Source organism: Takifugu rubripes, chromosome 7 (assembly GCF_901000725.2).
Source record: "Takifugu rubripes chromosome 7, fTakRub1.2, whole genome shotgun sequence".
NCBI classification, from domain to species: domain Eukaryota; kingdom Metazoa; phylum Chordata; class Actinopteri; order Tetraodontiformes; family Tetraodontidae; genus Takifugu; species Takifugu rubripes.
The window spans coordinates 3,172,347-3,198,630 of NC_042291.1; the positions used below are offsets into that span (position 1 = coordinate 3,172,347).

The 26,284-nt window shown below is 46.9% G+C and overlaps 1 protein-coding gene and 1 long non-coding RNA gene across 3 annotated transcripts in view; one reads left to right on the forward strand and one right to left on the reverse strand.

Annotated features, from left to right (window-relative positions):
• rftn1b (raftlin, lipid raft linker 1b) overlaps window positions 1–26,284 on the forward strand; it is a 56,852-nt gene that overhangs the window by 19,108 nt on the left and 11,460 nt on the right. For both annotated transcript variants that reach the window (XM_029838394.1, XM_029838393.1), the window contains exons 3-7: window positions 6,748–6,925; window positions 11,794–11,902; window positions 15,438–15,864; window positions 19,665–19,868; window positions 24,815–24,933. In XM_029838394.1, the coding sequence (XP_029694254.1) occupies window positions 6,748–6,925; window positions 11,794–11,902; window positions 15,438–15,864; window positions 19,665–19,868; window positions 24,815–24,933 (1,037 nt within the window). The remainder of the gene's footprint in view (window positions 1–6,747; window positions 6,926–11,793; window positions 11,903–15,437; window positions 15,865–19,664; window positions 19,869–24,814; window positions 24,934–26,284) is intronic.
• LOC115250318 (uncharacterized) lies at window positions 11,055–11,885 on the reverse strand. Its single transcript, XR_003888894.1, has 3 exons — window positions 11,765–11,885; window positions 11,303–11,415; window positions 11,055–11,170 (listed from the first exon to the last, which is right to left on the reverse strand). It is a non-coding gene; the product is annotated as an uncharacterized lncRNA (long non-coding RNA).

Genomic DNA, 26,284 nt, shown 5'->3' on the forward strand with positions numbered 1-26,284 from the left:
TGGCACAGCTAGGTATCCCACAATCCACCTCGGAAAGTATGAACTTTAAAGTACAGACCTCCAAGTATGAACTCCACGAGTTCCAAGCCCAGTACTGGGCCAGTATTGTGCTTTGTGGCTGTGCGCTGACACAGTTAAGGTTAGCCTAAATCTAAAGTGACGAGCTGGGACAAGAACGTGCCAAAGCAGCAAAGCAGAGCTGCTTATTATGCAAGCGGCCATTTTCAATTATTCATGCGATTGTCCTTATGTGCCTTCCCTGACAATCCTCAACATGCTCCCTAACAAAAGACTCCATGTCTTTGCCTTCCATCAAGTTTGCTCCCATACGAGGTTTCGGAAGCTCGTTTGTTCCTTCTCATGCTGAGAGGGGAGAATCTCCACACATTAACGAAAGCTAGAGGAAGTTCTGCTTCTACAAGACATTATATAACCCACGATGATGTTGCGCTGCTATACTATCTATATATGTATATATCTGAACGTAAAGTGCACACTTGCTGAACATTCATTGGCATTTCTCCTCCTGTAAAGCAGTTCAGATGCCTCTGGAGGAGTGATGGACGGTTACTACTTAAATAAATCTTTAAAAAAGGCCCAGAGCTGGAGGAAACAAGCACCCCCCCCCCCGCCAACACACACACACACACACACACACACACCCCATCCTGTAGAAAATGGTGCTTTTACTTAAAGAATGGAGGGGAAATTTAGTTGTGGTAAGATGGATATGCTGAGAAACAGAACCAAACAGGAGGAAAGGAGAAATCAGAGATGGAGGGGAGGGAGAGAAGAAAGAAGGTGGGAAGAACAGCAGATTTGCTGCCATTTCCATTTCCAGCTGCATGAAGGCTAATGATTATGGCAGGTCGCTGCGACCCAGCAGGCGTGCTGCAGGTGGTCGCCACATGAGCGCCGCGCTCCTGAGGAGAGGCCACTTTAATTGGACACCAAAGAACGATCCGACTACTTCACGGAGAAGACCGAGTGTGTGTGTGTGTGTGTGTGTGTGTGTGTGTGCGTGTGTGTGTGTGCGTGTGTGTGTGTGTGTCCTCAAACACACTGCAGAGTTCATTTTAGGACTATAATTGCACATCAGGTTTATTTTACAGCTCATTTTGCTGAGGACTTTGATGTTTTGCCTCCTTTAGTCCTTCATAAAGCTAAAGGAGAACATTCTGCTGTTTTCATCCCATCGTCATAAAAACACAGTAATGGAGCTACATATTTGGTTCAGATCTGCTGAGGAACAAGAGAGGTAGAAGGAAAGATGAAGACATGGATGGTGTTCTGATTAATGTTGTTTCTCTGACCTCTCATTGACTTTACATTAACAACCTGCAGCTTTTGGAAGCAGCTACATCCTGATGCTGCGAGGAGACGATAGAGACCTCCTGCTGAGCACAGAGGAAGATGGAACACACACCACAACATCGAAATGTCTTGCAGTGATTTGATTTGTAATCACAAAACTGTAACAGAAGTTTCTCGTAATCTATAGGCTTTCCAAGTGCATTTAGTTTAAGAACACATACAAATATATAATAAATACAAAAAAATATTCCTCTGTCAGTCTGTTGAGTCTAAATTGCTCCTTCCTTTGGCAGAGATGCTACAGCTATAGTAACAAATGGAAACAAAAGGAAAATAAAAACTGCGTCCCCGATGATGCTAACCAGCAGTGCGAGCGCGTCGGCTAATAGCTGAGTCATTAGATGAGACGAAACAAACAATTGTCTCATCGTGATGAGGTGAGCAAATATCACAGAATGAGAGGTGGGCTGGAAACAGCAAGATGAGAACTCTGCAGCAGCGATAATGTATGCTGGGCTATCCTCCCCCCCCCCCCCCCCCCCCCCCCCCCCCGCAAGAGTGCGCGTGTGTGTGTGTGCTATAGGAAGTAAATGGCAATAAGGTTTAGGGGGGTAGGTGAGCTTTGTAGAGGCATTATGCTGCATTCCAAGACTTTATTAAATATTATTCTTGTTTCTAAGTGGTCTTTCATCTGATTTCACCTTTTTAATAGCAACGTCTAATCATTAGGTCACATCTTAGCTATGCTGTTATAGGCCAAGGCTGCCGGGGTCCAGAAACATGATCACCTGACAGGCCTCTGTCACCCTACTGGGTCATGGTTTCCTCTCCTCTCCTCTCCTCTCCTCTCCTCTCCTCTCCTCTCCTCTCCTCTCCTCTCCTCTCCTCTCCTCTCCTCTCCTCTCCTCTCCTCTCCTCTCCTCTCCTCTCCCCTCCCCTCCCCTCTCCTCTCCTCTCCTCTCCTACCTATTCTCACCTCTACCTGTCCTCCCCCTTCTCCTCTCTCTCTACCCAGCCCCCCCATCAGCAGGAGGGTCCCCCTACATGAGCCTGGTCCTGCTCAAGGTTTCTTCCTGTTAAAGGGGAGTTTTTCCTTGCCACTGTTGCTTGTCTGGGGTCAGGCCCTGGGATTCTGGAAAGCACCTTGAAATAATTTGGATTGTAAAAGACGCTATATAAATAAAGATTGATTTGATTTGATTTGAACGTCAGCTTTACCTCTCAGCCCTGCTCTCCCTGCATTTTCAAACACACCATTATATTTACTGTCCCTTGTGATTGTCCACTAGTCCATGGTGTCTCTAGTCCCTCCATGTTTGGACCAGAATGTCCAGAGCAAACCAGAACTGGTTCATTCTGGACTCAGCTCACCCTGAGGATCCTCCAGAGGCCCCTCTAGAGCTGCAGGCACAGCTTGAATGGTGGTTGGACCTGCTGCCTTCATCTGGACAGGATTCCACCTGGACCAGGTCCGGTGTGTCTCTAGCCAGCTTTTCTTTGATGCCAACTCTGAACGAGGTCACAGTTTGTTCTGATGCTCTGATTTAGGTTCAAAATGGTTGTTTCATTATCTCCTTGTTTGACTTTCCATCAGATAGGGGCACTTTAGCGTCTGGTGTTTGTTACCATCACACACGCACACAGTTGGGAACCAAAACAGCTTTTCTTGTTATTTATTTTGTTCTTGAGATGAACGTGCGCCTGTCTGCTGACTTACCCTGAATGTTTCTGTCTCCAGCAGACAAAGCTGTGCATCTTCACACTCTGCCTGCCTCCGTCTGTTTGTGCCTGAGCCACACACACACACACACACACACAAACAACCACAACCACAGTCTGTCTAACAGGTCTTCACGCCTACAGGCTTTATTTCATTTAAAGTGAACAATTCTCCCCATGTGGTGTTGTTCACTTTGTGTAGTGTAAAAACAGTATGCACATTCAGGTGTTAACCAAAGGACACACACACACACACACACACACACACACCGAGGCAGCTTCAGGCGGCAGCAAATAACTAATGTGACTACAGTATTTGGGTCCCATCGGCACATGTTTGAGTACAGTTTGAGGCCTCTGTGTTTTTTGATGGTCGGCCAAAGCCCTTTTTTTTCTCTGTTGGTTGGTTCTGATTATTTGTCAGGTAGAGATTTGTTCCTGTGAGTTTTGGGCTCTACTCTGTTGATAGTGGGTAGTTTCAGGGTAAAGAAAGAAGATAGGACAAGGGACTGCAGCCAGTTTGCTTCACCAGGTTGGCCTGTTTGATGGCCCACAGGCCTGTCAACAGGTCAGACATCAGTTTTAAGTCTGCTAATCCTCTCTCATCGTCACCAACAGATTCTGCATGCATGATGTCATTCTTGGACGTAGCAACCACACTAAGCATCCTTACAGCACTCGGAGTCCACACTGGGAAAATATTCATTTTGGTCAGTCAGGAAAATGAAATTTCCTCAGTAACTGTGTGTTTGAACGCCTCTGGATGAGATTATTAGCCGCTCACACAGTGATTAAAGTCAACTGAAGAAGTTGCCAGCGGCTGTGTTCTTTCTGCTTAATTGAAACCATTTCTTATTTACTCATCCCGACCGAGGGGATCAGAGAACTGGGAACGATGGTTTCATTTTCTGCTTAATATTTATGGCCGACATGAATCGGGCACGCATGCAATAGCGTCCCTGCAGGGGAAGGTTTTCTAGCGTCATTCAAACCAAGAGGGAAGGAGATAAATAACAAAGCCACAGATCACAGATGGATTAATTCCATCTCTAAATGCAGCCAGCAACAGAAGATGGGAGAAAGCAACGAGCAGGAACAGGATAGATTTTCACACATTTGGGATGCAGCCTGTTTCATTGTGTTAATGCCTCCACGCTTTCAAATGCTAAAGCTCTCACGCTGTGGTGCAATAGTGTGATTGAGAAATCCGAAGGCATATTTTTAGCTGAAGCTGTGACTTGCCCTGAGGGGACAGTTTCTTCTATCCATCCTCCTCTGCTTCAGCATGGATGCAAACTGAGTCAGCGTTCAGCCACATCCCAGGTGAGCCGTGGGGATCGGCCCTCTCCTGTACTTCTGATGCTGTTCAGGACGTCATCATTGTGATCAGCAGGCCTGGTAAATGATAAATATAGGTTTTCTCCTCACTGGTTGTGTCTTTTGAATTGAGTTAAATCTAAATTTATGGGTTATTTTCACCTACCCTTGGACCTTTTTTATTATTAATGTAGCAATTTGCATCATGCGGCTCAGCACAGAGTCCAATTGACAATTTCAATTTCTTTTCTTAGCCCAGGTTCACACATCCCAGGTTCCACGGAGAGATAATCAGTGTCATTCACCTGCCGGGGGTCGTAATCTTGTGTCTGTTGTAATTATTCATTAGCGCACCCTGCTACCGTGGTTCGTCACCAAGGTCCCTTATTCTGTGCTCGTCGGATTTAAATTCCTGCTGTTCTTTGCTCAAAATTAGGAACTGAATACAAAAGGGTGGATGAGTTCTTAATTCCATCCTGAGAAACACAGAAAACAAGAGAGGAACTGAAACAGCTGTGCTGTTGCAAAAGAAAGTCATCTGAACTTTGGTCACTTTTTACTTTTTGGCCATACTCAAGGGGAGGAAGGAAAACCAACAGGCATTAGCTCGCTGGACGTGCACGTCAACGATCGTGTGTGAGTCTTACCAGTACCACCGTGTCCCAGTCCACCGGCTCTCTGCACCGTGGTGTCGTGGCATTGTTGTGTCCCAGCTGCTGGGCTCACAGTAAATGTCACCTTGGACTTCTGGGATTCCAGCCACCATGCAAATGGGACCAGGCTTCATCTCTTTTCATCATTTGATTTGGTGTTGCTCCCATTCTCTCCCATCCCCCACCTCATTACCCTCCTGATTGGCTAATGTTGCCTGACAGACGCTGTGTACAGCTTGTGGTAACACAGCTGGTTGCCACCTTAACCAGACTATCACCAGCTTCTGTCTGCTGATGGTTTTTATAACCCAGAGGAGATGGGGGTGGAGGTATGGCGGCTGGGGGCTGGGGGGGGATGCTGAATAAATCCAGACACAATCTTTTTTTGTACTTTGTAATTAGATTCGATGAACTGGGGAGAGCTGCAGCCTGTTCCAGTGGGTCATTGTTCAAGAATCAGAAAATCCACCAGTCACCACCATCATACCACACACACACACACACACACACACACACACGAATACTGGGAGTATAAGCCTCATGGACACAAGGAGAATATGCGAACTTGATATCAAAGCCTTCCGGTGAATCTGTCCCTCTCCTAAAAGACATTCCCTCTTTACATGCTGTCCTCTATAATGCCTGAAGGTGGCCGAGTGTCAGCGCAGGTGCTGCCCCAGCCCCGCTGGAGTATCACTATTAGAGCTTGAATAGAGCAAGTTCCAGTCACCTGTGGCCTGGTGAAGCACGTCCAGGAGGAAGGGTGATGGTGCTGCTATCGGGCCTGGAGCCAGACTAATAATAGCTTTAAGTGTATGTTGAGACACTGATTGCGTCGGAATCGTAACGATCAAATTTCTCTCGTTGATAACTTTGCACCTCTTCACTGTGGCACCTGTTTGCTCTGCGTGGACAGTTTAAATGAGCTGAGAAGGAATGGGAATCCATGTCAGGGTACTGGGAGTCACCCTGAGCCAGTCTGTGCAATCAGGTCTGATTGGACTTTGATTCTCTCCTATTTACTCCCAGATTGGAGGATGGAGCAGAGAACGTGAGGTAATTGCAAAAGGAAAAAGGGGAGTGACTCTAAAATCATTGTTGCCATCTGAATTGCAAATTTTTAAAGCCATTTTCTTCGGGTCTGCCTTTTTTTTGTTGTTGCCCCAGAATTTCCTCGAGCATAAAATAGAAATGAAGCTACCTGCCTTTAAAATAAATTACATTTACATTCCCTCATTTGTATGACAGAAATAGTCCAGATAACCAGAACTGCGGGTCGGGGCATCTTCCCAGTCAGCTTAGACTGAATATATTATCCAATATCTCTTCCTGCTGCATGCAGCAACATCAGCTCGCAAATGTTTACATTTAAAATCTGGTAAAAACTGGTTTTGTGCTCATTCACTTACTGCTAAATGTCTCAATATAGTGATCAAATGTTAGAGGACTAAAAGCCTGTAATTGGGATCTTGGTGAGAAGCAACTCGTAAATATTAGTGAATTATGGGGGATCAGAAGAGGCTTGTCAGTCCCTCTGATCCAGACTAGATTTCTGCTCCCATGGGTATCTGAAAGCAGCACTCCCTAAATCAACGAGGCTACAGGGTCTTTCTTCTCTGACGGGGTCTCCAATAGTGTGTCCTGGCGGTGAGTCGAGTGCCTAAAGGTTCTAGTTGTGGTCCCTCTGCTAACAAAAACACTTCAGCCAGTGTACCAACTGATGGAGGGTGTGTTGTCTCCTCAGGTGGGACGTCCACGCTACATCTCTCCTCGGTGCGGGAGCTGCCAGGACAGCTGCAGGAGCTTTACCAACAGGGTTTTGTTCTGGCAACCGTGCACCCGTTCATCCACCCCTGCGGCCCAGAGTCAAGCAGCCTGCAGCACCGTCTCTACAGAGCCATCCTGCTGCGCCTCACTGACGGGTAGGTGGCTTCAGCCTGCCGCGCATGGAACACGTTCATCCAGGAGAAGCTGCTAAACCACAAGTTCTAGATAGATCCAACGTGTCCTGGGGCCATCAGACTCCTTCAGAGCTAAAACCTCTTTTATCTGAATTGATTAAGCTGTGTGCTGGATGCACATTAAAGGTTATGACTCAAATATTTATGTTTCAGACTTAAACACACACACACACACACACACACACACACACACACATACACACACATGTTCAGCCTGGTTTGGTCAGAGCATTGCAGCATCTGTTTGAGACTCGGCTCACTGTCATGTGGGCAGATGTGTTTGGATGCGAGTCAGCATAATCTCAATCTTTCATGTCCAGCTCAGCTCCGACAGAACCGGACCATCTGTACGGTCGGGGCTGCTGCCCTCTGCTGCCCTTCAGCCCCGTGGCCGGGCTCCTCTGGGCCTGGGTGGAGGGGTGGAGGAAGAGCATCTTTCTGAGCTCTGACACTCTTCTAAGCATAGACATATTTTTCCATTTATTTGTCATATTCCTTTATAATGAAATCATCCTTCATCTGATATTGTGTGACTGAGGTGCAGGAACCCCCCCCCCCCCAGACCACTGACATTTTTCAATTTCATTTCATTAAAGAGAATAAATAACAACTTCAAACCGAAAAAAAAACCCGACCTTTTTTGTAAATTATATCCGAGAATAGTGAAAATATAAGAACTTATTTTGTTGATGGTGGTCTGTCTGGAACTGGGTTCAGAAGAGGAGGGTTCTCGGTTTGAGCCCCCGTGCAGACAAAACACGGAAGGTGCTGCACTTTCCCCTACTGCCGAGGTACCCTTGAGCAAGGTACCGAACCCACAGATGCTCATCGTGGGGCCTTAGTTGTGATATTGTATGTTATATTTTATATAACATGCACCATATATTGATATAATATAAACTGCGACAGAATCAACCAGAAACCGTAAAAAGAGACACATTAGTTCACGGAGGCTGTGGAGCCAGACGGACCCGCCCGTCTGCAGCCTCCGTCCCTGCGGCGTCTGACGGAGACGTCCAGGGAACATCCAGACCTGCTTCCTGTCAGCAGCACGGATGTGTGTGTGTGTGTGTGTGTGTGTGTATTTGTGTGTCTGTTCCCTGTTCATAACTTCCATGTTGCCTTTCTCCCTTTGTGAAGATTATAATGATTTAGATTTTGTTTCAGTGAGATCCAACACAACATAACTATTCTGCTTGTCACATTCAGCATTTTACGTACGTTGTCTCCCACAGCAACGGTACAATAACAGCCAAACCGACATCAGACGGCCACAAGCAAGAAATCATTATAAAGCTGAAGAAAATGATCAAAATAATCATTTAATGAGAAAGTTTAATCTTTGTTGGTGCGTTCAGACAAGAATAATAATAAAAAGAGGAGTGTGGAGGGAATTCAGCAGGATAAAAGAAGGAGTGAAGGAAAGTTGTTGCAAAAATGAATTGAAACTAAATGAAGAGGAAAAGTGGCTGTTGTCTGTGGGAGAGTTGAAATAGAAGAATGCCAGAAAAGTGAGTAAACAAAATTAATTGGATTGTGCCGCTGCAATGAAAGAAAAAGGAAATTGTGTCCTGAGGAAAGATTGTTTTCAAAGTGAATTTTGATGCCACGGTCCCTCTTTCCTTTCCCCACATCTACATGCAGGTTTGCCAGAGATATGGAGGCTTGTTTTCTGCTCATCAGAAGCAAAAACAGCTTTTGTGTTCCCCAGCCTGAGAAACAACCTCCAGAGGTGTGAAATAATTCATCAGAGCCAACATGACAACTTCTGTTGGCTTCCTCACACTTTATGCGTTTTCATTATTCCTCTATTTCCGCCAGAGTTGCGTGGGGTGGTGGATAATATGTCAGGCTTATTGTCCATCTTTCAGCAGCCACAGGCCAATAAATCAAACGGGACTGTTTTAACCAGCTCCGTGGCGGTAATCATTGTGTTCACGCCTGTTTCCAAGACCTCTCAGTCATCTGTTTCATCCCTCCAGAGCTGCGCTCAGGTGCTCCACCGCGTCCCGACCACAGAATTCATCTCTTGTTGTCAAATCTGATGTGACTTCAGAAGAGGAACAGCGTTTAACGGCTATCTGACCAGGATTTCAGTGTTTATTCAGCGACCTGAGCTCACCAACCAGATGTTTGTCTCTCCGAGTCTGTGCAGTGTGAGCCAGAAGAGAAGATCTTTTTCTAAATGTGACTCACACCGTCTCCAGTCCCATTCAGCTGTTTTTGAAAGCATCACGTGCATTAAATTACTCTCATTACTTTGCACTCAGGCAGTGTTAACATGAGGGGAGGTGGTGTGTCTGAAACACAAAGCAGAGGTTTACTGGTCGTTCCCATCAGTCACCCACACATAAAGATCAAAAATGAGTTCCTTTAGCATGAAATCTGGAGCTGCAGAACAGGCAGACACTCTGAATGGACCCCATATGTCTGCTGCACCTGAAAGCATTCCGTAAAACTCCGTAAAAGTGACGTGCACTTTTGCACACAGACAAATGGGTCATGAGGAGGAAGAAACAAGGAAATTAAGAGGAAAATATTTTGAAGATAAGAATGCCGGAGGTTGTTGATGGGGAAAACCTGAAAAAAGAGGTAGAGGATGAGGAGAAACATGTGCAGGATGACTCTATTCTGAAGACACTCGGGGAGGGCGAGGCCTGAGCCTCACCTGCAGCATCCGCCCCGTCGAGACAGCCTCTCAGCTCCAGTCCTTAGGCCCCCCCAGCTCCACCACAGCAGAGGATGCAAGAGACAGATGCAAAGAAGTGTTTTCATTTGGAAATCAAAAGATAAGGAAGAGGAGCAGAAACAGAAGGAAGGTTATCTGACAGAGGTCTGGGATTAGAGCTGGAACCACATGTCGTGATCTTTAATGTTGCAACCAGAAGGACACAGAACAAGTTCAGCCTGCAGCAGTGTGCGCACGCACACACACACACGCACACACACTCACCCACACAGAGGCAGAAGGGGGGGGGGGGGGGGGGGTCACCTTGCCAGGAAGGTGCCCTGTGAAATGTGTCTCAAATATGTGAGATTTAATGGTGAGCAATGTCATGAAAGCTCCCATTGACCCAGTGCTGAACATGGGTTCGTCCTCTCGGTCGTTATCGCCCAGACGTGCAGCCCAGAGCGAAGGAGAGGTTTGACAGCTCCACCCATGAGGATCCAAGATGATAATCCATGTGGAGAGCTTCTACTGTCCATTGTGCTTTAGCTCCTCTTGACCATCGTGAATTCACATTAAAGCATCACTTTAAACTGCTCCCACAGCAGGTGTATCACAAGATTTAATGTATAACAATGGTAATAATCTCTGAGGAGGTACACTCTCCATCCATCCATCCATCCATCCATCCATCCATCCATCCATCCATTCTGGTAGCAGTAGGACTCTGGTAGCAGTAGAATAGGCAGGATGGTCTTTTTCCACAACACACGAGCAAGTGTAATCCAGGGTCCGTCTCTGAGAGAGGCTTCGACGAGACATTCAACCACACTCTGAACCAGCGATACAGTCCAACACAAAGCAATGATTGGTTTTCTTCTTTGGTTTTCATTTCCATTTCAATCTTCTTCACGCTACCGCTCATTAAACGTGTAGCGGAATCATCTAAACACAAGACAGCCACCGTATTGTAACGCTAACCCATCATCTGCTTCAAGGCCAAAATGCTGCATCGTGCTTATTTATATTTATTTATATTTGAGCAGAAAAGGTAACTATAAGAGAAAATGCAAGACAACCACATCTGGAAACCCTGGAAACAACATGACAAATGCATTTGTACACCTGCCCCACAGCTGGGCCAAGTCAGAGGTCCTCTGCCATTAGTGATAACCACGATGTTGGTCTCCAGTGGGAGTGATTAGGACAACACAAGGAGCATGCACCCATCTGTGGGCAGACACGGTGGAAAGAGGAGAAGCTTTAGCAGGTGCTTCCTAGCAGGCAGGCAGGCCAGCATTTGACACCCTCTAATCCCAGCAGAACGCAGGGCTGACAGCTGGTGATGCACATGAAAAGCCCCCGTTTCACATGGACAAGATGGACTACACTATTTTTAACCTTCTGCAGGACTGACTGTACCATGTTGACTGGTTCTCTGGCTCCTCAGCTCCCAGTCTGAGTGTCTGCAGTGGTCTCTTCCAGCAAGGTTCTATTCAATCAGCTCTTGGCCTCTTCGAAGGGGCTGACTTTTCCTTCTGCAGAGTGTTTAAGAGAGTGAGAGGTGGAACAAAGAACATCTGCCACTTCTTGGAAGGTTTTCAGTACAGGACAATGATGCGTTCAAAACACACATAAACATGCGCAAAGAAATGCAGACCGTTTTTTACCTTCACACCCATCAGGTGTCCACAGGGAGTCCTGTGTCTGTGGTTTCCTCCTCCTTGTCAGCAGGATGAGGAGAGGAGATGGAAGCTGGGGCATCACTTTCCTCTGGGGCTTCCTCCCGTGGGCAGAAGAGGAACATACAACACATATAAATAGAGTTTCCAGATTTAAATACAGATCTATGGGGGATGAGATTTGCATTGACTTTTTGTGTTTTCTTTCATGTGGATCTGTTTTTCACTCAGATGTTTTTATTAGATTTTTCTACCACTTCCCAGAGGGCAACAACATTAGCAATACCCCCTGATGCAGTGTAACCTGTGGGTGAGGTTATTATTATAGATTCAATATCCCACTTGACTGTGAGCTCAGAAATCTGCTTGGATGGTTGGAGGTTGTGTGTGGATGCATGACCCCCCCCCCCTTTGACAGGGAGACTGACTGTCTCAGCAGCTAAAACTCACTCTTCCTTGTCCTTCTGTGGTGCCTGCAGAGCCGAAAGGAGCCAGTCAGTCTGTGCGCCGTGCAAACTACAGCTGGAGGAGTGTCTGTCTGCAGCGCTGGTGCCCACCCCCGAGCTCATCCAGGGCTACGTCAAGAAGGTAGGACAGCTTTCCAAATGGCAAGCCTAAGGTGCTTCCTGAGCTTGTGTCTTGCTGGAGGGGAGGTTCTGGGGAGGAGGGGGGCAGTCTTAATGGAACTGGTGTGTTAAAAATGACAAATTATAGTGGTGGTGAAGATGTCAGGTAGGAATTAGTGGTTGCTCTCCAGCAAATTCACAATTTATCATGACAGGCTGACATTTGACTACAATATCAACCATTTTCTGAACAATTGCAGCTTGAGCCCAAATGGCCCAGGCTGTGTCTATGTTTCAAGGCTTTATCTTGGTATGCTAGAATTCTCTGCTCGGTGTGATTGATGGTGAAACTCCAGTGCCCAGAACCAGGATCCAGGATTAAACAGCCAAGATCCAAGAGCGCAACAGGAAGCTGGTCGTAGATATCAGTCTGCTGAACAGCCCCCTGCTGAGACCTTTGATGAAGAGAAGCAGGTAGAAGAGGAGGAACCCAGGACAAAGGAAAAAACCCTTCATGGCATGAACCACACAGACATGGATGACCTGGAGACATGCAGTAGCTGGACCAGGCTGGGCTGAGCAACAGGGGCTGGGGTCCATCAACCCACACAGGACCCCAGACAGGGAAGAGACAGTCAAGCAAATAACAACAGGGTGGAAGACACAAGCAGGTTCAGCCTACGTGGAACCAAGTGGATGGTGTAGTGGACAGGAACATCTGTGGGAACATGGACAGCCAGGAAGAATGAGGACGGCAAGGTCCTGGGGACCATGTAGACTGCAGGGATTTATTGTTGGTTTCCTGTTTTGGTCTGTAAACTCCACAGCGTGAGAGGATTCACTGGGGGTTAAGCGTGAACATGATTTGTTTATTTCTTCAGAGCGATTCAGAGCATATCTGTGAGATACCTCACGTTAGGTTGCCTCTTTGACGCTGAAAGGTCAGATTAAGCCTAATTAGCAGAGTGAATCTGCACCTTTCTGTATATTCCTCAGAGATAAGGACTTGGACACATCTGCTAAGCTGATAATGGCCTGGTTCTCCGCCTGTGTGGCTGTTCAGAGGCTTGTTTCAGATGAAATCAAGCAACACTCTTCCGCTCTTGTGAGCTCATTTTGCTGTGTCATTGGGCTTTAACCTCGCCACCTCATCTCTGTATTACAGAATATCATGGCTGCATAAACCAGCACTCCTGAACTTTCCTTCTCCCTCTATCAGTCCTGCAGGGCCTCATTACTGGTATCGTTTTGATCTACTGAGCTGCTGCAGGACTGCTGGTGGAGGGGGTGGGACAGGTCACGGCACAAATCTATTAAAAAGAAAGTGGACCTGGATGAGTGGTGGAGGAGCGAGTTCATTTCCTGTCATCTCTCTTGGATTCTGTTTTTTTCTAATTTCCTTCATTCCATCCACTTTTTGCTTCCTCGCGGTCCCGAACGCTGTTGTTATCCCTCTGCCTCTCTTTCAGCCCCATCTCCAGTTTCTCCCTTATTTTCTCTCCAGGGTTTTCATCTTGACCTTCACACCGCTCCTCCTGGTGCCACTTTAATAACTTACAGGGGGTAGGGTTGGATTGAAATAGGAAATGTGGTCTCAAGTCAGAATTGAAATGAGTTTTCCACTGCAGGCTGCTGATGGTCTGATGGCAGAATCAGGGAAGCAGCCTCACGTTTGTGCTCACCAGCATTTCAGCTAATTAAGAGACATTAATGTGATTCAAAGTTTCCCTTTGACCTCAAAACCTCGTTTTCTTGACCTGAGGTGATTCCAGAGGAGCCAGAACAATGTGCCTGTTCATTTCGATCAAGAAGTTAAGGAGAATACAAATGCTGTCCTACATTTATTCAGTAGAAAGCACTGTTGTACCTTCACTTTTTCAGGATGGAAACTGGTTTATTTATCATCTGACATGATATCGGGCTTGTGGTCATCCTTCTGCCACTTCTCATGACCATAATAAGCATCTGGCTCAGGATTTCTCTTTTTGTGCAAAGGTAAAATAGACAGATTTAGACCAGAAGAACCAATCTTCAGCCCCCACTGTTCTGGTCTTTACGTCATGTTGGGAGAACTCTTAATTTTAACTGTGGGCCGTACTGGAGCAAAACTCTGAGGTCTTTTGGGTTTTGATCTTTTCCTTTATTCTGATGAGTCAAATTAAGGACAACTGATGATAAACCTCACAGCAAGTCGGACTGCAAAACCACCAAACACAAAGTTTCTGTGGAGTCAAACAGGAGGAGAAGCCTTTCAGGCACCTCGAACATGTCTAACATGTATTTTTGCACATCTTCAATCTTCAGGTTCTTGATCACATTTTTAAAAACTGCACATTTTCCATCTTATTTCCCATTTCGTAAAATATATATTTAGCTTGTGTGTGGTCTTGTAATGGTGCTGGTGTTCCATCTGGAGACGTCTTATCCGAATGGAACTGCTTTGTCAAAGATAGTCTTTGATAAAATGATGACGATAATGAAGCTACTAAAAATAAATGTGATCATTAGAGCTCTCTATTCATCTCTATTCAACAAGCAAATGCACCACATTAGAAAACCAAAGCTATTCAGTGCTCTCTCTCTCTCTCTCTGTCTCTTTCATTCTCCCTCTGTCTTTTTTCTTACCTCTGACTTCCTGCATTAACATTAAATGAGATACAGCCGCTTCCTTCTGTCTCGGCAATTCCATTTCCACGTACCGGTGAGGAATATGATGGAAGCCACCAGAAAGCAACCGCTGTTATTAAACCATATTGCTGGAAACACTCTGACTGTTTTCCAATTTAGTTTCACAGTCAATAACCTACGAATGTGATTTGATTTTCAGCCTCCTCCCTCACTGCGGCTGAAGGGGGTAGCGGGGCAGCAGGTGGAGGGCGGAAACGTGGATGCTGACGTTTGCTGCTGTTTCTCTCTCTCGCTGACACAAAACTGGCAGCCAATGACAAACAAAACAGGCCCTTATTTGCAAGCTAAATGAGCCCTTTTACATCATTATTAACGCTCTACAAAGCGTCACCTGATTCTGAGTTGCAGTCAAAAACTGCCTAATTCATTATTCTGCCTGGTATTTATGATTTGTCTAATGACCTTTTTTTATCTGTTCATGAAGAACAATAAGATGTTTGTGGGGAACAGATGAGCAGGGGCAATTAAGAGGAAAACAGCAGGATACCTACCAGGCAGAAACAGACCTTTAAACCAGAGTTACACCTGGTCTTTTGGGAGGACCTTGGTTGGTTTCACTGGGTCCTGAATTCCTGAATAAAGCGCAGATGTTTGAGCTGCAGATTGAGGCATTACTCACTGTGAACACAATGTCTTTCAGTCCATGAAGATCAGACTAGAAACGTTGCACTCTCACAAAAATCTGCAAGAAATGATAAAAAAAAAGGTTTTAAGTGACACGAAATGGTGAACAGAAGCTGATCTGTCAGTATTTTAACATAAAAGATGATAATGGACATGTAATTTGCTTGGTTAGCAGAAGAGATTTGCTTTCGTGTTAGAGTTTCTTGTGATAATTTTGTTTGAAACCATTTATTTTCTCTCAACAGCAGATCCAGGATGCTGCTGACCAGGGGGTTCTGTTTGTGGGATTCGTCCAGGAACCTTATGGCGCCCCGTGCACCAGGATCAGAGAACCAGACACCCCTTCTGTCTCGCTGCACTCCAGCCCCACCTCTGTGCTCAGGTCCTTGAGCATCGGCAGCCACTCAAATCCCTCGAGTCCCATAAATCCGGCAGAACCAGGAGAAAACCAGGAAGGTGACTTGTGTGAAGTTGGAGAGAAGTCTCAAACTGGGAACACTGGGAACTATTCAGGGTCTGAACTGGGGGGCAGTCTGGGTGGAGCTTCACCTGCCGCGTCTCCGGTATCAGAGGGGGATCTGGAGCGAAACGAGGAGGCGACTGATGACGACTCGCCGTGTCACAACAACAACAAAGACAGAGAGGACCGATCCCGCAGACAGAGAGCCGATGGTGAGTACCTGCAATATACAGCAAAGAAAAGCATGTCCAACGCTGACACACAATAAATGTAGGTAAACGAGCGCTCAGAAGACAGGATGAAGCTGAACTGAAGCTGGAATCAAGACGCAATTAAGCAGATGAATCTGCTGATAACAGACTGATGAATGCTTGTAAAGTGTGGTAGCACCTCCTCTGCTGCTCATGATACAGAAGCATATAGTTCAGAGAGGCTGAGTGCTGTGAGGTTCGATAGATGGAGACACCATTAACACCCACCAGCACCACCAGCCCCACCTGCACCACCAGCCCCACCGGCCCCACCTGCACCACCAGCCCCACCTGCACCACCAGCCCCACCGGCCCCACCTGCACCACCAGCCCCACCTGCACCACCAGCCCCACCTGCCCCACCAGCCTCACCAGCACCACCAGCCCCACCAGCACCACCAGCACCACCAGCCCCACCAGCCTCACCAGCCCCACCTGCACCACCAGCCCCACCGGCACCACCGGCCCCACCTGCCCCACCAGCACCACCAGCCCCACCTGCACCACCAGCCCCACCAGCCCCACCTGCCCCACCGGCCCCACCAGCACCACCGGCCCTACCAGCCCCACCATTCCCACTGGCCCCACCATTCCCACCTGCCCCATCTGCCCCACCAGCACCACCAGCCCCACCTGCAACACCAGCCCCACCAGCCCCACCTGCCCCACCAGCCTCACCAGCCCCACCAGCCCCACCTGCACCACCAGCCCCACCAGCACCACCGGCCCCATCAGCACCACCAGCCCCACCTGCACCACCAGCCCCACCTGCACCACCGGCCCCACCAGCACCACCAGCCCCACCAGCCCCACCAGCCCCACACATCTGCTGCTCACACACACACACTGATCTGTGATCCATGCAGGCTCTGCAGTGGACACACCGCCCGTCCCAGTGGGAGCGTCTTCATGTGTCTGATCTTGTGCACATCTTCTTTTGATTTGGATTTTTTAAATGCTACATATGCACGCTAAGACCTTCTTGGCTTTTCAACAAGCCCACCGCTCCACCTGGGCCTCCCAACAGTGCCTTTTGCAGAGAGATAATCCCCCACTGCCTGCCCCTCTACCCTCCTAAGCTCAGCAGCTCTATCTTCCTGCCCCCCCCCCCCCCCCACCTTCACCCTGTGAATTTCTGACTCAGCGCCAGCAGCACTGGAGCAGCCAAACAGGGAGCTACGCTGCCAAACCGCCATGTCCCTCTGCTGAAGCCCAGCCTGCCGAGCAGACCGCCATCCTCTGCCGCGCTGCTGGCTTGTCGGCGCTAATCCTCAGATCTCGAGATGAACACCGTGCAAGTGTTGGCGGTGAGACTGGAGAAAGTCTGTGGCTGGTGGTCAAGATGATCCTCCAGACTGGAACGGTGGTTAGAAAATAAGCTTTTAGGTTTGCTGAGGCGAACGCTTGGCTGCTTTTTGACGGACACGGAGGGCAAATCTCACGCACGACCTGCGAGCTGCAGCTGTACAATCACGTCAGACATGAACGTGACATCAAGCCAGAGAACGGTAGAAAAAGCCTCCTCTGATAATGACCTCCACTAGGTTTTTGTTCTAAGCTTGGAGCTCATTTAGCTGCTTAAAGGAAAGAACAGAACCGGAGTAAAGAGCTTTCTGATGGAAAGGTCCCAGCGAATGTTGGGTTTTGTCCTTGAGACCTCCGCTCTGATGGGATCGATGTCTGCCTTTACAGACGACATCAACAGATGTCTGAAGGATGACATGTCATTTTGGAACGCCTGAAATCACGGACGGGCTTACGGCTCAGCTTGTCATTCGGACAGATGGGAGCTCGGCTAATCTTTTGAAGCGACGTTCTTTCAACTTCCCGACTCCATTTACATGCTTTTCATGTTACAGTCTGGGGGGAGCTGCTCGCACCTCGCTCTGAGGAGATGGTGATTCTGCTGATCTGATAACAACTACACGTATCTGATACTAAAATGAGGAAATTAAACTTATATATATATGTTTATGGATGGAATGATCTCGAAATTTTGCTTTAATACTAATAATAATTGGATTAATCGCAGTAATTTGCAAGAAATTATGTGTTTGAGTCATTCAAACTAGTGAGAACCATAAATATGTGTGTTAAGAGAACATCTACCCATCAAATCAGGTCAGAGGCAAGAACGTCGCTCCTGCTTTATGTGTTCTGCTCCCAGACCTGCTGCAGATCTGTTGGTTCTTTAAATGGAACACCAGCGAGTGGAGGACAGCATTGTGACCTTTCTGGAGCTCAGTGGGAAACTGGAGGAACCTTCCCGGCTGCTGCTTCACCTCCGGCGTGACTGCAGAAGCTGTAAATCAGCTTCAGTGATGAGATCATAGAAGGAAATCTCTCCCCGTGTTTGAAACACATGCTGACAAGTCTGCGTTGATGGGGAGCCGCTCGGCTCTCGTCAAGCCGGCTGCCTTATTGTCGTCTTGATCACATGATGTTGGAGTGACAAATATAAGGAGGGGATTTTGTGACCAGCTGTCACATCAGTCGTACAAGCTTCCGAAGAAGTGGTTTGAATAATAAATTCCTCTTTGCTGTCTGCTGTATGGATGAACCAAAGTGCCTGAGCCGTGACTCCCCCGCCAGCACCATCGCTCATGTCAAAGTGTGTGTGTGGGGGGGGCAGAGTGGCACTTCTGCTCATCCATCTGGTTCACTTTTAACACGATAGTCTGACATTTGCACTGGAGAAGAGAGAGGGAAACATTAGCAGGCTGAAACTCCGCTCGTCTCCCAGCTAACAGGAGCAACTACGTCACTTTCGGCTTCTCGTCACAACAAATAAAAGTCCGTAAATTGACGGCATGTGATGTGAGCAGGGAGCAGGGACGTGCACACCGGCGGCAGACTTCGGAACCGTTTCCTCCTCTTGAGGCTGCTTGCATTATGAATATTTCTGCTCCATATAAATAACAGCTAGCTGGGAAGCGTTTGATGCATTATTCAAGGTTAAAGTAGGAATTAACTCAGTTACAATGAAATGTTCCCTTTTAAGTTTCGCAGCACTATCGTAACGTCACTTCTGCATTATATTAACAGGAATAAGATGGAGATTTGTTGCGTGCATGTGAAAATGCTGGTGTTTCTCTTCTGTCGCTGGAAGAAACAATCGAAAAAAGAAAGAGAGACATCTGCTGTGTTTGCAAGTCCAGCTCAGAGAGACGATCATCTATTATCAGGCTGAACGTCTGAAGACTATTATAGAAATATAACATCCCTGCACAGAGCAGCGCAGGAAGAATCCTCCAAAGTTCTTAAATCTCATTAGATAAAGCAGCAGCAAACATATCGCACTTCAGAAAATGCTGAAATCTGCCGAGTGCACAGAGTGAAGCACAGCCAGCACGTGCTGGTTCCAGTCTAATGGTATCGACTGGGAGACAGAATAGAGAGAAAGAGAGCAATCTGTCAGGGGACAGGACGGCCAGTAAGGTGACTTTTATGAAATTGTTGAATCATTTCCTGTAACTGTAAAAGGTCGATTTCAAGAGCTCTTTCCTGTTATGTCAAAGCTGTACGGTGAATATTTACTGTGCAACAGGAAAGCTAACTGGTTCCTTTGAGCCAGGCAGCAGCCTCACAGTTGGCTAGCAACGTTGCTCGAGATGAGCCCAGGTGTATCGGATGGCTGTAGATGGTTCTAACCTGGCTGAAGCCTCAGCGTGAAGCTCCAGCCTCTCTGTTAAAAGCCAGAAAATGTTAAATCCAAACCCTCCTTCTGTGCCTGAAGCTTCTGTTGTGTGGTGTCTCAACAGGAGCGGAGCTGCTGGCTCTCTACAACCAGCAGGCCGTCAGGGACGGACAGGTGAAGTACTACACCGTCAAGGTTCCACTGCAGGTTCAAAACTGCAACGACGGGGTCAAGGGCGTGGAGGCAAACTGGCTGGATCACATGACCCAACACTTCAACAATGGCGCCTCTCTTGTCGATGGATACTTTCACCTTGGCAATGTCAACGGTAAGGTTAAAGGTCAAAATATTAGGAGCACGCAGGTGTTTTCACACAGCTCCAGGAAAGAGGGTGGATTTACAGGCAAGCAGCCCTGCTTCTAGTGTGCCTTTGGTCTAAATCCTTTCTCTGAGTGAACACTTACAGCCATTACATTTTAAAAGGTTCACAAATCGCCCTGTTTTTTTTTTTTCGCTTTTCCTGAAGTGTTATTAAAATGTCCACGTTTGAAACCCACATCAACCTCTTTTCACTGAAAAACCAGGGGCCGGTCGTGAAAGCTGAAGCAGGCTTTCGCTATTTCTGCCTGAAGACGTCTGGAAAAAAAAAGATTTTTACAGATTTTGACCAGCAAATTCCTAGGCCGGAAATATGTCTTGTATATATTATATATATATATATATGTGTGTGTGTGTGTGTATGTGTGTGTATGTATGTATATATATATATATGTGTATATATATATGTATATCTCACTTCAGAAGTGGATCTTTGGCCACCTCCCTCTCCAGCACGCCACATCGGTCATCAGTGATCGCTTCCATTTTCTATCTTTTTTTACACATGCGTAGGTGTAAAAGAGCAAAATGAAACGTGCGTGAAGACACAGAAGTACTGGGGCAATAATCAAAGTGTGTTCAGCCGATTTCTCAGAATCAGATTCCAGCTGTGATCTGATAAACCCATCGTATGATGCGGTTACGTGGTTACGCACATCGTCTGAAAACGGACAGTAATCTGAGTTTCATGGAGGTGTAAACGGCCCGGTGATTGATGGGACAGCACAGGTCTAATTCATTGCTCATATTAAATCAAAAGAGACTCCAGAGTGGCTACAAAACCCTGCTGCCCTTACTTAAAAGTGCTGCTTTCCCACTGACGGGGGAGGGAGATTCTGCTGGTTTTCCTCTTGAAGCAGAATGTCTTCGGAGATGTTTTGGTCTGCCCTCCGAAAGTTTTTCTGTTTGGGTTCCCTCTTCCATCAGCTTCACTCTGACACCGGAGAAATAAGCCAGTCAGAGTAAATGAGAGTCATAATTCATTCATCAGGAGAAGTGAACGCCTCAGCTATTCTGAAACACTGATAATTAACCGGATAACAAATGAGAGCCGCCTTGCATATTTTATACCCCCAGAATGGAGCTATGAAGTCCATATTGTGATTCCCTCACTGTTTCTTCATTTACTTCTATTAAGGTCCTTGAACATAGTTTGCATTTTTCATGCGCTACCAGGCTTGGCGTCACTTTAACAGTGAAATTGCTGGATAGCGTTGATGGAAAATCTGCTCTTATAGAAGTGTCTTCCTGCGCCGATTTATAGCCTGAACTAAGCTCCCAGCTAAGCTTTACCTCTTTACAAAACAGACAACTTTACCAAGATGAATGCTGTTTCTTTGTGGGTTTTAGTCTCTTGAGAACCGCTTGCAGTGGGACATCAAAGCAGCACCCCAGTTTTTGTCAGCAGCTAATTACATTAAAGCGCTGCGTCGCTTGGCTTTGGATCCACCATCCTCTCCCGCCGCTTCCCTTTTTAGTGACTTCTTTGAAATCACGTCTGAATTCATGAGGAGCGGCTCAACAAAAATCTGGAAAATTTTAAAATGTCAGAAGCAGCAAGGACACGTTTGACCACCCAGCTGACAGAGACACGGCTTTAGCGGGAGGATGCCAAAGACAGCCACGGTTTTCGTTCCTCCTAAACAACCAAAGGTTTTTGAGGGAAGATCACCTTAATGCGCTCGTCGTTAAAAGAGTCTGACGAAAACATTAAAGCACAAAGGTCCGATTAGGGTCAAAGCATTAGCATCTTCTCTGAGCTGCTAGCAAAGCTGGAGACATTTAATGGCTTATTACAAACAGGAGTTGGCTGGTGCACAAAAACAAATGATCTCAAGGTTGGCGGGAGAGACTGTTGAGACTGACATCAGGCCACGTTTGGCATAACTCAAAGTATGAGAGCTTTTGAAGACTTTCAGATTTCATTCCCAACACAGTTACCTTGTGCTGTGAGCCACACATGGACTTTGAGCCAAACCGTCCATTAACAATCAATCATGATTGAGCTATTGCTATGCAAAGCTGTTACACTTGATAGTATTTGATTAGGGACTAAATTGAATCACTCATGCAGATCTGAGGATCTGATCTAAAGTCCAAATAACATTAATCGGTCATAAAATGCTTTTAGAGTTGCAGACAACAATAATGGAGAATAGGTAATCTTTACCTGACTCAATCTCAGCTGTTTTACAAGCTTTTCTATTTAGAACACAGAGGATCAGGCAGCACGACCTTCAGAGAGACAAATGATGGGATGTTATATCAATGTATTCAATTCTTAGTTGCATATTTCCTCTGCTGTCATCACACACACACACACACACACACACACACAACCCTGGACCTGTACAAGTAACACAGTAAGATTTACATATGGGCTCCCAATAACGGGGTTATTTGGGGTTGGTAATCTCTCCTGAGTGATGGTGAAGAGTGTCAGAGATTGTTGGAGACGCTGAGCTATCAATGGCACTCACCCTTTTCCATGCGTAGGGGGAGAGAAACTGCTCTTAAAATCATCCAGGGTAGACAGGTTGGGAGTAGTTCTCTGTTTCAAACTCCCATGTTCATCTATACTTGAGGGTCCAGAATGTGTGTGTGTGTGTGGGCGGGGGGGGCAAGAGTGCAACTGTTGTAGATCTAATGATCAGGAGGTCAATCCCTTCATTACATATCTCATTTACACAAAAGGTTGATTAATTATTAATAAATTCATGTTCAGGGCTTGTATTTGCAGACAGCCTGAGGGTCGGGATTAATGGTTTACAGGTTTACCCCTGCTAATTTCCCCTCCTTTAGCTATTTAAATGTACATTTCCCAGTGTAGATAAAGACAAAAGGCGAATAAATGACAACCCGGATGGATCGCAACAAGAACACTCAAGCCTCACAGTCTGGGGTCTTCCAACGCTCCTTGAATGCAACAGTCAGCAGCCAGGTTCAGCCTCTGCACACACCACGTAAGATCAGCCTCTATGTTAGTCTGGAAATGGTTCCTACATCAAAAGGATGTAAATCGTCTACTTTATTAACGTGATGTTGGTTTCACGTGTTTAAGCGCACAAATGGAACAGCCTCTGCTGTCTCACTGCTGCCATCCTCAGCCATCTTATTTGTGCCCAGTAAGCCACAGGTAGCAGCCTGCCAGCCGTTAAACCCTCGGAACGACACCCCCTTCAGTCCCTCTGGATGTTCATTCGCCATGTTTGAAGTGTAGATTATCCGTCAGAGGCAGCCTCAGCTCTGAAGCTGCCGACAGCTGAAGTGATGAAATCATGTCAGCAGATATGAGGGGAGCACAACAGCCCGCCGCTCTGGCAACAGCCTGTTGCGCAGAAGCTCGATCTGCATCTCTAAATGGATCAGTCCTCACCCAGGCCGCCAGAACCTGCTCAGCACCAGCAGGTGTCACTCACCGCCGTGTGGGTTGTGTCCCGTGTTGTCCCCGCGTTGGGTGTGAGTGTGTTTGCGTGCAGCCGTCAGCCTGTGAGTCATGTGGGGACGGAGAACACATTTCCAGAGGGTACACGCTGGTTTTTGCAAGTGTAAACAACTTATTCTCACGCTGCCTGCTGGCTGCTCAGCTCAGCTCCCTGACAATAGGTGCCAGATAATATTTATTCGAGCACACAACATGTTACATCCCCCTGACGAATGTGAAGCCCCCAGCAACTGACTGCTCTTCACCCACGTCCCTCTTTCTCCCCCGTTTCTCCTCTACCTCCGCCACCATTGTTATCTGCACAGACAGGCTGTTACATCAAGAACGGGAGACTTCCCACACTGGCCGTACCTGCTCGGGTCCACAAGCATTAAAGATTTCTACCCTCACTTAAATGTCAAGACCTCAGAACTGTGATAGAGAGTAATTGGATGGGGGGGGAAGGGGGGGGGGGGGGTTGGAGGGAACTGAGGATGATGGGGGAGACGACAAGGTCTGTGCTTGAGAGAGCCGAGAGAGATGTCTTCAATTGAGCGTGTTTGGGTCCTAAATGGGTTCAGGGTGGGGTAAATAAAAGAGCCTGTCTCCCCTCCTGTCTGGCAAGCTCCCCCACTCTTTATCTACCGCCCCCTCCCTCCCTCCCTCCCTCCCTCTGTGCGCTCTGCAGTTGAGTCTCATCCCTCTATTATTAAGGCCCAGTAATGAAATGTGGAGTGCCTTGTGTTGGAGGCTGGACCTCAGCAAACTGCATTAGTGTGTAAATGGCTGGAGAGTAATGAGAAAGCACTCAGGCCAGCCGGGAAGACTGGACCGTGGGGAGTGGATTGCGTCTGTGTATATTTGTGCATGTAGTGTGCGTGAGCGTCAAGCCAACAACAGGGAACATTGGGTGAAGAGGGGCCCCGAATGAGTCTCAGATGCCAATTCTGTTAGATCAGAAGAGACGCTCAGCTTGGTCGGGAGTGCCCGTCCTCCTCATCACCCCGAGGCACCAGCATTAGCGTCTTTGTGTGGATTGTTGTCATGTTTGTGGAGATGAATTATGCAGGCTTAGCATGAGGATTTGTGCTTTATTGGTTCAGGGACTGACTTTATTAAATTGCTGGCTGCATTCTGCCTTTTCAAAGTCTTCCTCGCTTTGACGTGCCACCCGTCCCGATACCCCCGATCCAAAGACTTCTGACACCACCAGAACCGGTGTCCACCTATGTCATTGTAACCGTCCCTGAAGGTGAATAGCTGCTCCTCTGTCTTAGAATGTCTTCCTGTCTGACGTGCACGATGCTCACACAAACGCCACACACCCCCTGGCTAGGAAATAATGGGATGAGTGTAAATGTGCCTGAATAATATGGTTCCATTTTCTTTGGCCTTAGGAGCAGGACAGACAAGACAGACACCTTCTGTCCACTAAGTACTCAGGCTTGGATTGTCTACTTTGTTCTCTGTAGACACGACGCCAAAGTCGGTGGAAAGTGTCTTCATCTTCCAGGAGAGGAGCGACGGCGAGCTGAATGCAGTCGCCCCAACATACGATGCCATCGTCGTGGAGCAGTGGACAATCATCGACGTGAGTGCCGACCGTCCTCTTTTCCCACAACTGGCTGGTCTTGTGCCTTTTATCAATTGGAAGTAGAACTTTTTTTCTATAGCCGAGAAAATAACAAGCGTTGTGTCCTTCCCTCCTTTAATGGAAGGAAATTGCGAGCCGGCAGCCTTTCAGATCTATAATTTAGGGAATTTGCTGTCATTTGTGTAGCAGCGCAAAACTTTTTATAAGTTCGGATCGTAATTTTCTCCGAGCCGTCGCAGCCTGATGGTGCAGTGGGAAGCACAGCACCCGCTGCAGGCAGGGTCCCGTTTTCAGAGCAGCTCCCCCTGTTGGAGGGAACTGGATGTGTCCCTTCTGCTGTGGGAAGGGGTAGAAACCAGTAGGAAGCAGCTTCATGCCCCCCCTCATCTGCCCTGGCCTGATTCTGCCCCCTTCATGTGGCAAATGGTGCCGTGTCACTAAATGTCAGCTCCCCCACACGATGTCGTCTGACCCCTTTCCTCCCACGTCATTGGATTTTAATCTAACAAACATTTAAAAACGTCATTTCCCAATGATGGCGATCAGGTTTGAAATCTCTAGTTTCTGTTCGAGCGGCCTTAATCCCGGTTTGATTTCCTGATGTCAGGTCAAAAGAGGTCAGCGCTGACAACAACTCAACAAACCCAACTAGATGAGAGGCACAACTGCTGCCTCGGTCTGGAAGTGCAGAGAAAATAGCCCTGAATTACAGAGAGTTAGTTGTTTCTTGTGTCTTTCATCAGATTCTTTCCTTTTTACTGTCTTTCACCCTGTCAGGTGTTTTTGTCTGAAGCTCAGGAAACAAACAAGATGCTTCGTTTAGAGGAAACCTGGCTTTGCTGGTCAAGTGCAAATGAAGCATCTTGAGATTTTGCTGGGCATACTGGGGTTTTAAATCTGCTGATATTTCTAAAATGTCAAAGTAAAAGTCTCCCAGACTCATTCATGCCAAAAAGGAAAACACACCCATTCCAGATGATACCACCATACAATATATTTGTACAATAAATCATGTTTATTAATGCAATTACGGGACAGTATGCATTAATATATTCAGTATTACATATGATTAATTTACGTGGAGGCAGCAGCCGAACACAGAGGTCAGCTTGAAAACTGAGCTTAAAAGAATACACACATGCACACACACACACACACACACACATATATATATCCATTTTCATCATTTTAAGTTAATTCCAAAAACTGAATAGAGGAGGTGGACTTAAATGAAAACATTATATTGAACTCACTCACCCGAACAGAGGTGAAAAACGGAGTAAGTGACTCAGTTTAGTGTCAGCTCCTCGTTTGTCCTCAAGGTAAAAATCAATATACAAGCTTGTGT